The sequence below is a fragment of the Hyla sarda genome, chromosome 5, assembly GCF_029499605.1.
Source record: "Hyla sarda isolate aHylSar1 chromosome 5, aHylSar1.hap1, whole genome shotgun sequence".
NCBI classification, from domain to species: Eukaryota; Metazoa; Chordata; class Amphibia; order Anura; family Hylidae; genus Hyla; species Hyla sarda.
In genome coordinates, this window is record NC_079193.1 from 288,220,934 (window position 1) to 288,234,657 (window position 13,724).

A 13,724-nucleotide genomic window follows, 5' to 3' on the forward strand; every position below is an offset into this window, starting at 1 on the left:
ATGAAACTTGGCTGGGTCTTTCAACATGACAATGATCCCAAACACAATGCCGGGACAACGAAGGATTGACTTCATAAGAAGCATTTCAAGGTCCTGTAGTGGCCTAGCCAGTCTCTAGATCTCAACCCCATAGAAAACCTTTGGAGGGAGTTGAAAGTCTGTGTTGCCCTGCGACAGCTCAAAAAAAATGACTGCTCTAGAGGAGATCCACATGGAGGAATGGGCCAAAATACCAGCAACAGTGTGTGAAAACCTTGTGAAGACTTACAGAAAATGTTTGACAAATGTCATTGCCAACAAAGGGTATATAACAAAGTATTGAGATGAAGTTTTGTTATTGGCCAATTACGTATTTTTCACAATAATTGACAAATACATTTTTAAAAATTTGACAATGTGATTTTTTGGAGTTTTTTTTTTTCTCATTATGTCTCTCTCATAATTGAGGTATACTTATGATGAAAATTACAGGCCTCTCACATCTATTAAAGTGGGAGAACTTGCACAATTGGTGGCTGACTGAATACATTTTTGCCCTACTGTACTTACTGTTAAACCTGCCTCTACAGCTACACCTCACCAGCATCTAGGGGACACCATGCTAGGGAGGCCCTCTGCAACTTGAGAAGCAGTGCCTTAGACTGCATTTTTTGTCTGCCTTTGCTTTCAGATATGACATTTATTTTCATTTTTTTCTCGTACAATATCAAGGCAAATACGCTACAAGCCACGCAGCTTATGCAAATCTAATTTAGAAAATGTTCCTACTGCATAATAATAGTCACAAAATTGTAGATTCTTGACAATAAGCTGAACAATTCAGGCTTCATTATGGTTCTTCGTCACCAATGGTTAAACTCACCAATCAAGCTTCCGAACAAGAAATCCTTTTCTGTCTTTCCTCCATAGTGATGTCTATTATCACTGCCTTCCAGTTACAGTTTATCATTTCTCCAATCACATTGGCTGAAACTAAGAAGGCAATCTCTTCTGTTAAACTAGTCAAAGCACTTGGGCTAGATGGCTTCACTATTACTATAGGAAATATAGCAATATATTTTCTCCCTTCCTTAGCAATGTCCTTAACAAGGTATACTTACAGCAGCAATTGTGACTCTTCCCAAGCCAGGCAGAGAATTTATTAATCCAACAACCTTTCCTCAGCTTGTCTGCATCCTGCTGGGAATTGATTTAAAGCCTGACAGTAAGTATGGCCTCTTTTCTGCGATTTTCAGTAAATTTGATGCCATTTTCTGTTATTTGTTTGTAATATTAATGTGGGAATTCACAATACAATGAGCACCACTGATGTCGGTTGTGAGCTTTGCAAAAATACTACTAAAAAATTTATTTTGAGGAAGCCTAACCCCTATACATATGGCCAAAATCCTCCCTGCCTTCACAGACCTGGGCAGTTTGTGGCTATTGGGGTATGTAATTGCACATGTGGTTAAACTGTCTGCTTACTAAATCATTGTGAGGTTTGCTATATAATTAAACATTGAACAGCACCACAGAATTGGTATCTGCTGAATCTGGTCTGGCTCTTTGCTTCTTGGGTCTTAATCAGGTTCTGTGTTTTGGCAGAACAATTCTAGGTCACATCCGCAGATAGTGGGGCAATAAAGCAAACGGTACCTCTGAAAGTTGTTGGCCATATAAATCATAAATTCATGTTCTTTGTCCAAAGCTGAGGAGTCAAAGGAGTGTGGCTAAGCTAATGAAGTGCCACAGCATTGCCCACCTCCTAGCTTCCACTCTCCATGATTGACATGCAGGGCTCACTTCCCACAGCTTACTATGCCTAGTCTTGTATACAGTTCACATGTGCTGAAACCTCTGCCAAGAGCAGTCCCCATGAGTCTGCCTTATTAGCCCTGTATGTCAATCATGCCAGAGCAGGCAGAGAGGGGAAACTAGGAGGCGGTGATGCTGCGGCCCCACTTCTTTGACTTCAGTCTGGGAGAATTTTTATTTTTTTTTTACATAAAGAACTATTCATTTCATCAGCCTCTTTTCTGTCAGCCCATGTCAACCACTCATAGAATGAAGATGTGAAGACAGTTTCCCATTAATTATAGCTTAATCCTTAAAAATCAATTTTTTATACCCAAACTGTCTTCTTAAATTGAGTTTACAATTGGAAAAATCTATGGTAACAAGATGTAACTTCCTCCCTCTATTGTACAAAAGGTGTCATTTCTGATCTACCTCCTCATTCTGCAAGGATCTTTATGTCAGGGCATCTTCATATCTCAGACTTGCTAATTTTATTTACTGTTTAATTGTAACCTGTTTGTCTTTTAGATGGATAATCTTTACAATATTTACTTTCCTCCTGCTTTATATGTAATTTTTTTTCCACTGTTACCCTCCTGCAATTATATATTGCTAAAGTAACTTGACAGTGTTCTCTAATGTGTTGTAATATTTTTGCTGACAGTCATGATCTTGCTGCATTCCCAGTCCTTGTTTTTCAAGTTTAAAATGTGATAGTTAATAATGCAAAAAGTACATTTCCTTTATTATTAAATCTACATGTGGTTGGAGTTCTATACAGTAAATTTGCTTATTAAATGCCATCCTTCAATTATGTAACATTAACAGGAAATGTCTGCAATTATTAATGTTTTACAGTTTCTTGGGACCTGCAATGCTTGTGTAGAGCTGAACGCTGCAGCAGAAAATAATTGTGTCCCATTATTAATTAATATTTCCCCTTCATTGGTTAGGAATTCAGCCCTGTTCTAGATTGGTAAAATAGACCTTTTCTAATAGGTAAATATAATGGAATATGGGCAATGGTTTGTCACATATAAGTACTGTTCTGGGGCAAATAAACCACACATCAGTGCTGCTATGTAATGGGATTGGGGCTTTTTTATTGCCACCGTCTAAAAAAGATTGAAAAAACAGGGGAAGGAAAAGGAGGGAGGGAGCTGTTCTTCAGCACTGTATTGCTATGGAAAGAAGCAGAGAGCTCAACAGCAGATCAGAAATTCAGCTTCAAGCATCTCTCTGCACTCCGCTTCAGTTCCATTCTACCTAATGCAGCCACAAGGCATCTATAACCTGAGGAAAATACAAATATAAGACAAGCAGTAAGGTAAGAACATGTTCTCCATTGACTTAATTATCACTGCAGGACATTGGAGCAATGTTTAGCTTAGATCAATATTTAATGAGTTTCTTTAAATATTTATATTTAATTTAATCTATTTACTTCTAAAAATAAACGTCCCCTATATTATGGCTGTAGCATGTTATATGTAGCAAACTATTGTAATAATTATACATAACCACACGGTTTTACATTCTAGAAACTATCTGTAAAATAAGAGATATGTATTGTAGGATATATGTAGTAATATAGTTCATAAAATCACAAGGTCAGATATAATCTTTTCAGACACTATCTAGTAAAGAATAGGTATTGTACAGAGGGCATGAGGAGTATATATAGTAACATATCTCTTTTCTGTTTGGAAGATGGAAAACATATCTGGGGATTATTTAGCAAATTCATCAAGAAGGTCAGAGTGGCTGAATGGATCGATATCACAGGCCATTCCTAACTTCTATCTGGCATTACCCATCATCTACTCTATTATCTGTGCAGTTGGATTGACTGGAAACACTGCTGTCATATACGTCATCCTCAAAGCTCCAAAAATGAAATCTGTCACTAACATGTTTATTCTGAACTTGGCTATAGCAGATGAACTCTTTACACTGGTCTTACCCATCAATATAGTTGACTACTTATTGCTTCAGTGGCCCTTTGGAGAGTTCATGTGTAAACTGATTGTATCCATTGATGAATATAATACCTTTTCCAGCATTTACTTTCTAACTGTTATGAGCATTGACAGATATCTTGTAGTGGTTGCAACTGTAGAATCTAAGAAACTTTCCTTTCGGACCTATCGAGCTGCCAAAATCGTCAGCCTATGTGTATGGACTTTTGTAACCATCATAATTTTGCCTTTTATTATCTTTGCCAAGATCCACGAAGAACATGGCCGATTGCAGTGTATTTTTGTTTTTCCTAATCCAGAGGGCTTGTGGTGGCAGATGAGTAGGATCTACACCCTTATTATGGGGTTTGCCATACCTGTGTCAACTATATGTATCTTGTATACCATGATGCTTTACAAACTGAGAAGAATGAGACTGAATACCAATGCAAAAGCCTTAGATAAAGCAAAGAAAAAAGTGACGTTCATGGTTGCCATCATTTTAGCAGTATGTTTGCTTTGCTGGACTCCTTATCATCTCAGCACTGTGGTGGCCTTGACCACAGATATTCCACAGACTCCATTAGTAATTGGGATTTCTCTGTTTATTACCAGCTTGAGTTATGCCAATAGCTGCCTCAATCCATTCCTATATGCATTTTTAGACGACAATTTCAGGAAAAGCTTTCGGAAACTAGTAGAATGTAGGTCATCATGAAGAATGTAAAGAATGTATAAGACATGTACCTGTCATATAAAATACCATCTCAGCATTCTTGTTACCTGGCTGCATAACCCGTATCACCTGTAAAACAACTGCTTTTGAGATATATGTGATTATTTATATCTCAAATTTTTACAAAGGAGCGCAGCCTACCTGCATAATACAATGGGTTGGGCATCAGTCTTCACATTGTGAGATAAATAGTCATACAACAGGTCCCAGTAACTCTTTACTGAATCCCTGTTTCCTTGGTTAGAATGCACTCAGATCTTTGTCATGCATATTATCTAATACAGTATGCTATTTAAGCAGTATTTTAACAACCTTTAGAAAGTGATATATTATAACTTTGGGACAATGGGGCTTTTTTAATTCTTGCACAATTTGATTGATAATGTATGCTGTATTGTCAATGTATTGCAAAATAATATATGGTTGTTGCTGTAAAATTTACATAATTTTAACTGCATATATATATATATATATATATATATATATATATATATATATATCATTAAAATTAAGTTTTATTTGCTCTAACAAAATGCCAAATAAATATATTGAGTGCCTTGCTTGATTTTATTGTTAATGATGAATGTAGTCTGGAAACGGAACATGTATGGCTCATCATCTGCTTGCACAGTATGTGACTACAGAAGTGCTGTGAAGAATAAAAACTGCTGTATTTAATGGTAAAATTGCAGTCTACCGTAATTGCCTGCAGCAAGGACTTCATAACATTTAATGTGTTTGTCAGCATGCAAAAAAGAACATCACAGCCTTAATGAAAGCATTTAATTTTAATAACAAGACATATTAAATGTAATAAGAATGTATATGCTCGTGTAATGCTTGTCTTCTCCCACAAAGACAATATGCTAGTTAATTTGCATAAAGTTTATCAATGCAAGACAGTACCGTTTTCTTTTTACTTTTGTTTTTTTTTAAACATTAGATTTTTATGTTTTGTTTTTGTTTGTTTTTTCGTTAAAGGATAACTCTAATGTTCCTGACTGTGGACAGAAGTTTGTCTCATAAAGACAACCCCATTATGGACATCATCAAGAGGGATCCCTACTTTAAACCCTAAGTGAATGGCTCCTAATCCTGGACACCCATTCAATGGTTCTATTCTTTGGACCATCCCTGTATTACATGGATAGATAGTCATCTGAATGGCCACAATGTAATACTACATTTCCCCTGTAGTTGGTTCTATAGGGGGGGGGGGGGGGGGGAGGCAGCTGCCCATGCTTTTCCCCTGGAAAAAAATCATTTTTTCCCCAGTGGTGCTGGGAGGGGGACAGAACAAGTTTTGGAAAGGGATTGTCTCTCATAAGACAACCATTTTGAATCTAAATATGTCAGATAGGGAAGTATTAGGCACTTTACAGGAAAGTATTTAATGAATACCTTGACAATAGCACTCTGCCAGCTGTTGAACTTCTATTGGGAGCTAAGGATGTTATAAACATTGGATGTACGCAGTAAACATTTCTTGTAGCAGGGGTCTCATTTCCCACTTAAAGTTAATTTATTGTCTAGATGTTAGAGTTTTTCTAATCGATTTCTATTTTCTGATTGTCATTCCCCCCCCCCCCCCCCCCCCGTTTTTAGTACATTAGTATATCCAGCCATTTTTCCTCAAGTGTTTTTAACAGCATTTAGAGATATATTGTGCAGCCATCATGGACATAAGTATATTAGACTAGCACAGACCCTTTTTTACTAGAAGGGAAATGTTTTCTGTGCATGCTCTGTGACCTGCCCAGAGGTAATTTCTCAGGGAGCGTGAGGCTGCACTGTGAGCTGTAGCTATTTTCATATCTACCTACTGGTATTGTATATTAGTGTTGCTCACGAATATTCGCAATTCGAATATTATTCGCGAATATCGCATATTCGCGAATTCGCGAATTTCGCGAATATAGCGCTATATATTCGTAATTACGAATATTCGTTTTTTTTTTTGTTTTTTTTTTCACAGTACACATCACAGTGATCACCCCTCTCTGCTTCCAGCTTGTGTGGTGTAAAGAAGGCTGTATTACTACTGTGTGAGACTGGCGTGCGAATATTCGCATATGCGAAAATGTAGCATATGCTAATTTCCGCATATGCGAATTTTCGCGTATGTTGATTTTGTATATGCTAATATTCACATATGTTGATTTTCGCATACGCGACTTTTCGCATATGCGAAAATAAAACGAGAATATAACGATTATGCGAATATTCGCGAATATATGACGAATATTCGTCCATATATTCGCGAATATTCGCGAATTCAAATATGGCCTTTGCCGCTCAACACTATTGTATATTACTGTAATCCTGTCTATGACAATAAGGAGAAGACTGCTGGAAAGTTATCTGTACTGAACATGAGGTCTTTGGTTAGAAGTCCAAAAACACAGCAGTGTTAAACCAGCTCTCACCTGGATAACAGAAATCTGCATACACAGATGGTCTGGAGCAAGACAACAATTAGCAGAGAAAAAAAAACAGTGTTCCAGCTTTCAATATTCCTAAAACTTCTTTCTTTGTTGAAAAAAATTAATAAAGCGATATCCACATGGAGGGGAACAGAAGAATAAAACTGACGCGTTTCGATCACAAGGATCTTAGTCATACTTAATATAAATTTGAGTCTAAGATCCTTGCGATTGAAATGTGTCAGGTTTTATTCTTACTTTCCCCTCTATGTGGATATCGCTTTCTTAATCTTTTTTACAATAAAGAAAGAAGTTTTAGAAATCTAACAAGCTGGAATTCTTTTTCTTTATCTGTTTTTCTCTGAAGTCTTTGGTTAGTTACAGGCTTTGTTATTAAAATGAAAACTACACGATTTCAGAATTATTTTACAATTATAAAATCAAAAGTTAGAAAAAACACCACCAAAAACTCTCAAAAATAAAAAAAGTAACACAAAGGTACTTTGCAAGGTACTTTTTTAGGTGCAAAGCTACACCACCTACCAGTAGGCCTGAGAATCCCTTCTACCTTCCACAATTGAACCTTTAACCTCTTGTGGACGACAGCATCCCACTCCACTTCAATGACACGCGCTCAGGACCTGAGCGCAGGTCACAGCTGGGTGGTTATGCCCGGCTTTAACCCCTTAGACACCGCAATAAAATTTGATTGTAACGTCTACAACGCAAGTAAAAATGTCCTGGCAGCTCTGTTAAAGTAAGTAAAAACACCTAACCTGACAAATTCAGGACCCAGGAAAGTGTCTACTTCCCTCCCTCAAAAGTGTCTAGAAAAAGGGCATGTGGTAGAGCTTTTACCTCCACAGCAGAGCTGCGCAAAATTTATAATCCTACTGCACCTTCTTGATAAATAAGATACACGCTAGTCAAACCCACCACCCAAATAAATGTGGGAAAAAAAGCTCTACCATAGACATTCTTTGATAAATCTGGGCCACTGTCTTTAGTCCTTGACATTTTATTTAATGAGATTGTAACTAACTGGTGCAAACCTGATTATCTTTTGTCTTATTGGTTTCAATGAAAACTGCTTACTTGTTGCCATAGATTTTTTTACTGTCTTTATTCTTTAAGATAATACTTCCACTGATGTACATTCAGTACATCATACATTTTGATAGAAATGTTTCCTTCCTAGCATTATTAATGTTTTATTATTTTCACTTTTGTCCTGTTTCTATTATCTTTAATGAATCTGATGAATCCAAATTCATTCCGAATTTCAGGAAAAATTTGATTTGCAACAAATGCAAATATCGACACGATTCGATCGCACAAATTGCTTCTTTAAACTCCATTTAGTGTGGTCCAGTCTCCAGGGCATCTAAAATGGTGGACATGGGGCAAGGAATCCTGGGAAGGTGGGTAAGCAGGATGACCCTTAATCCCATACAGCATGCAGCCTATCAGCAGCCAGCCACCCCAGTGATGTTACAGCACTATATAATCGGTAGCCATTTTGCGGCCAGTCTTTTATTGCAGAGAGAGAGAGAGAGAAAGAAAGAGAGAGGGACAGACACCTGTGTGTGTTGCACAGAAAGGCATTTTTACAGCAACGATTCACCTCCTAGTCACATCAGCATTCTATTGCAGAGAGGGACAAAGAGCAATGTGTTGCACAGAAAAGCTATTTTATAGCAGCGATTCACCTCAAGCCCAAATCCATCCTAGAAGCACTGATAGGGAAGGAAGTGAGATTGAGAGAGAAAGTGCAATTTTGGGGGTAGTACACAGCAACTGTGTGCTGCAGCACTGGTGTGTACAACAATTAAAAAGCTAATAGTAGCCAGCCAGTTAGGGTAAACAGAGCACTGAAAGCATATGGTCGTCTATTAAGTGTAACCTGTGCGTACATCTAAGTAGTGTACAATTTTGTTCCTGTTAAAGTCTTGAGGGCCTACAAACTGTAAAAGGCCAGGGAAAAGTACACACCTGCTGGTGTTGTAGACAAATACTGTTTTAAGCATACTGGAGCGCAGTATGTCAGGCAGAGAAGTGCCAGGATGTGCACAGAGGAGTGGCAGAGGCCTGAATTCATCATGCAGAGGTCGCAGCAGACTAGGGGCAAGTGGCAGCAGCGAGAGGCCTGAGCTCCCGGTATCAGCTAGCGGTTGTGTCCTAACCAGCAACCCAACTGCCGCCATTAATTTGTTGACACGGTCATCCACTTCATCCCAAGTGACATCTGACACCCCCAGTCAACAGTCAGTGGGTTGTATAGCAATTATTTTTAAATTATATTAAATATTATTTAAAAATGTACAAGTCACATGCAGATTACAGGCGACGCTATTAGAATCACTGCCACAGAGCACCTTGATGTAGCAGCAGGGTAGGGAGACCATATGGCATCACAATTGAAGAGATTAAAGTAATATTTTAAAAATAAATTTTTAGTCACGATGCTCTGGCCCCTGTATTGCCGAGTTTGTTCTGTGCCGTAATGACAGAGGGTGCTGCAGCCGAGATCCCGGAGGTCCCCAGCGGCAGGACCCCCGCGATCTGACATCTTATCCCCTATCCTTTGGATAGGGGATAAGATGCTAGGGGCGGAGTACCCCTTTATTTTAATTCATTTACATTTTTTTTTATCCTTTGATGAGTAACTATTGGAGGGCAAGTCAGGTGCCAGCAGCTGCGGTTATTCCAGCTCCAAGTAGTGAAAGTGTTAAGATTTTTAAGTAGAAGAAAATTACAAATCTGGGAAAAAAAATTTGAAACCAACTGGTGGCAAAACATTAATCTCAGAGTTCCCCTCATTCAGGTTTATGGAACGGACTGTTGCAGAAATTTCTACAATTTAAACTGCCTCCCTTTTAAATCTACCCTTGATGACCTTGTCACATATAATACTACCTCTTTTTTGATAACACTTTTATCACAAATGTTAGTGTTTTTTGAAATTTGCATTTTTTGCACTTGCATGTTCAGTAATCAGGGCTGTAGCTCCAATGAGGCGAGTGAGGTGATCGCCTCAGGTGCGCTGTTGCAAGGGGGCGCAAGGGGGCAGCACACATTAAACTGAGGCATTGATTCCCAACCAGGGTGCCAGGAAACTCTGGTGTTAAATATGGCGCTAACATTTTTTTATTTTTCTGCCAAGGCCTGCACACCTGTGAGTCACAGGCGTGCAGGCCAGGCAGGAGGGAAGTCTGTGTGCAGTGCAGGGATGGGTGATGCTGCAGCTCCAATCCTTGTGTATCCTCCCTCTCCTGTGGAGCAGCTCTGGACTCTGGATTCTCCCTGGTCCCTAAGCAGAATGATGTAGATGGAGGGAAGGAGCAGGGGCAGCGCTGACAGAGGCCTATTCAGCTTCAGGTGGTGCACCCTCACCCTCCCTTCACTCCTCGTAACCTCTCTGTAACCCCTGGACACCCCTCTGTAATCCTGTACACCCTTCAGTCACCACTCTACACCCTTCTGTCACCCCTCTAAACCCCTCTGTCACCCCTGTACCTTTCCTTCCATGCCGACTACTGCGCTGAGAATGATAAAGCCTGGCAGGACTAGGCTTTATCAATCGAGTGCAGAGCACACAGATCAATGTGTTTTTATGGAACCACATTGATCTGTATGAGGAATCAAATTATTCCTCCTAAAAGTCCACTAAGGGGACAAAAAGTGTAAAAAAAAAAAAGTGTAAAAAAGTTTAAAAACACACACATTAACCCCTTCCTTATTAAAAGTTTAAATCACCCCCCTTTTCCCAAATTCCATATAAAAAAATATATAAACATAATAAAAATAAACATATGTGGTATCGCCACATGTGTAAATGTCCAAACTATAAAAAGATATTGTTAATTAAACCGCACGATCAATGGCGTATGCGCAAAAAAATTCCAAAGTCCAAAATAGCGTATTTTTGTTCACTTTTTATTCCATTAAAAAATTAATAAAATGCAATTAAAAAGTCTGGTCAAAACAAAAATGGTACCAATTAAAACTTCAGTTGACGGCACAAAATACGAGCCCTAATACAGCCCCATAAGCGAAAAAATTAAAAAGTTATAGGGGTCAGAAGAGGACATTTTTAAATTTATTAATTTACCTGCACGTAGTTATGATTTTTTCCAGAAGTATGCCAAATTCAAACCTATATAAGTAGGGTATCATTTTAATCATATAGACCTACAGAAAAAATATACAATGTCATTTTTACCGAAAAATTTACTGTGTAGGAAAGGAAGCCCTCAAAATTTACAAAATGGCATTTTTTCTTCAATTTTGTCGCACAATGATTTTCTTTTCAGTTTTGCTGTAGAGTTTTGGGTAAAATGACTGATGTCATTACAAAGTAGAATTGGTGGCACAAAAAATAAGCCATCATATGGTTTTTAGGTGCAAAATGTAAAGGGTTATGATTTTTAAGGCAAGGAGGAAAAAACGAAAGTGCAAAAACAGAAAAATGCTTGGTCCTTTAAGGGTTAAAGACTTTTTATAATTTATGAAAAGTGACTAGTAAATTTTGAAATAAAATTTAATAGAATTTAAATAAATAATTTTGATCCATAAAAGCCAGGTAAGAAGTCCAGAATGGAAGGTAACTCATATCATTACAGTTTCATGGCATGAAGGACATTTCCAAAAGAATCTGCATGTCATACTGAATAAAAGTATTATTTCACTAACCCAGCACACACCCTATGCGTGTTACAGCAAGGCGAAGTGTTCTACACCCCTATTGAGGCTCTCAGTACCCCGGAAATAGCGTTTTTTAATAGCGATTCACCGCAAATAAATTCGTATCGAGCCAAATTTTTTCAGAAAATTCGGCGAATCGGCCTAGTCAAATTTTTCAATTTAAATATCTTAAAGGGGTACTCTGGTAGAAAGCAATTTGTTTTTAAATCAATTGGCTCCAGAAAGAAAAACAGATTTGTAAATTACTTCTATTAAAAAATCTTAATCCTTCCAGTAATTTTCAGCTGCTGTATACTACAGAGGAAGTTGTATAGTCCTTTTCTGTCTGACCACAGTGTTCTCTGCTGACACCTCTGTTCATGTCAGGAGCTGTCCAAATTCGAAGCAAATGCATATAGCAAACCACTCCTTCTCCAGACAGTTCCTGACATGGACAGAGGTATCAGCAGAGAGCACTGTGGTCAGACTAAAAAGAATTATACAACTTCCTCTGGAGCATACAGCAGCTGCTAGGTACTGGAAGGATATGTATATTTTTTTTAATAGAAGTAATTTACAAATCTGTTTAACTTTCTAGCACCAGTTAATTAAAAAAAAAATAATAATTCTTTAACTGCCACTGCAGTTTTTGAGCCAAAGTCAAAGATTCATTCAGCAGAAAGGTATAAGTATACAGTATAAAGTCCTTATTTTATATGTGATATTCCTTTTAAATACACTTCTGGCTTTGAATTGGCAGCTTTCCAAAAAATGCCAGAATATAACCTGTGTGGAAACCTTGCCTGAGGGTGTTTTTGATCTTAATACCTAGAACAGAATTTCACATTTTGCAATGATGTGCGGCAAAGGTGATTTTGTTTCTTAGTACATTTTTCCATATACTTTTCTAAATTAATTTATTCAATCAATTATATTTTGAACAAAAATGTATTCTCTAACTCTCCCAAGCATGGCGCTACAATATACAATGTTTTCTTATGAATAATTTATGAATCAATAGGGAATTAATTTCAGGCTAATGTCTGTCTGTTCTGTGAAGCAACTTTTCTTTCTCCTCTAATAATTTATATAGCTCAGACACCGAGAAAGTTTGTTCCAGCAAGAAACTTCCTATGACCAATACTATATCATGGTTTTTCACGATGATCACATAATTTAGACCTGCACCATATTAGATCCTGATTATTTTACTGGGACTAGAGTCTGTCAGCTTTAGCCAGATCTCAGTTGCTACCTTTGGAGACCTTTTCAGGACCACCCAGTGTAAATTATTAACAACTTTATCTGTCAGTGCTCTATCTATGGTGATTTGTGAACCTCTTTCTGTTATATGTGAACATAGTTCTTTTACTCACACGTTTTTTAGTTGCAGTGCACTGCTTGTGCTGTGACCAGGAATGGTTAATTACTTACAATAATTTGTTTTCCCTTAGTCCTAACAGTGGCACAGATGGGGTATTCCGCCCCCCCCCCCCCCCCCCCCATGGACTGGTTAGGACTGGTGGAAATTTTATTGACAACCTTAAATAAAGGCTTTAGACCCTCCCACCCCCCTACTTATAGGGGGAAAGAGCCCCATCCCCTTGTGTAATTACAAGTAGAAGAAGAAAAATAGACAGTAAGGGAGGGATTGTTGTGCCACTGTTAGGACTAAGGGAAAACAAATTATTGTTAGAAATTAATGATTCCCTTACATTCTGACCAGTGGCACAGATGGGGATTTAGCAAGTAGATACCCCCATGGGAGGACACTCATGCCTGGCAGAGGATAATACCGACCACCCAAATGAGGAATAGCTAGCTAATCTAGAATCTACTCTATAGTGAGAGATGAAAGTGGAGTGAGAACTCCAAGAAGCAGACTTACAGATGAGTTCCACAGGAATCAAGCTTCTTTCTGCAAAAGAGGTAGCTACTGCCCTGTTAGAGTGAGCTTTAACAAATCAGGGGGCTTCAGACCCTGGGAAACATGAGATTCCTGAATGGCTGCTTGCGGGATCTTGCGGGAAGCTCAGAGGCTACAAACCGGTGAGTTTTGTGAACTTAGCACTTCTTCCGGCCCCTTGGGAAGAGATTTCCCTTTCTGATCAGACAGTCCCTCCATAATGCGGCCGAGCTCCGCCA

The 13,724-nt window shown here is 38.3% G+C and overlaps 1 protein-coding gene across 2 annotated transcripts; it reads left to right on the top strand.

Moving 5' to 3' along the window:
- The first annotated feature begins 1,018 nt into the window (after positions 1-1,018).
- NPBWR1 (neuropeptides B and W receptor 1) lies at positions 1,019-4,927 on the top strand. Of its 2 annotated transcripts, XM_056518555.1 has the most exons (3): positions 1,019-1,204; positions 2,638-3,106; positions 3,490-4,927. In XM_056518555.1, exon 3 carries the CDS (start codon positions 3,490-3,492, stop codon positions 4,453-4,455), a length of 966 nt encoding a protein of 321 aa, XP_056374530.1. In that variant the 5' UTR covers positions 1,019-1,204; positions 2,638-3,106; the 3' UTR covers positions 4,456-4,927. The 2 variants fall into 2 exon arrangements, with proteins under 2 accessions (XP_056374530.1, XP_056374528.1); XM_056518553.1 differs by having other exon boundaries at positions 1,019-3,106.
- Positions 4,928-13,724: the final 8,797 nt, after the last annotated feature.

What these genes read in the sequence shown, in the direction of transcription:
- NPBWR1 (XM_056518553.1), top strand. Translation starts at nt 3,490, where the DNA reads ATGGAAAACATATCTGGGGATTATTTAGCAAATTCATCAAGAAGGTCA.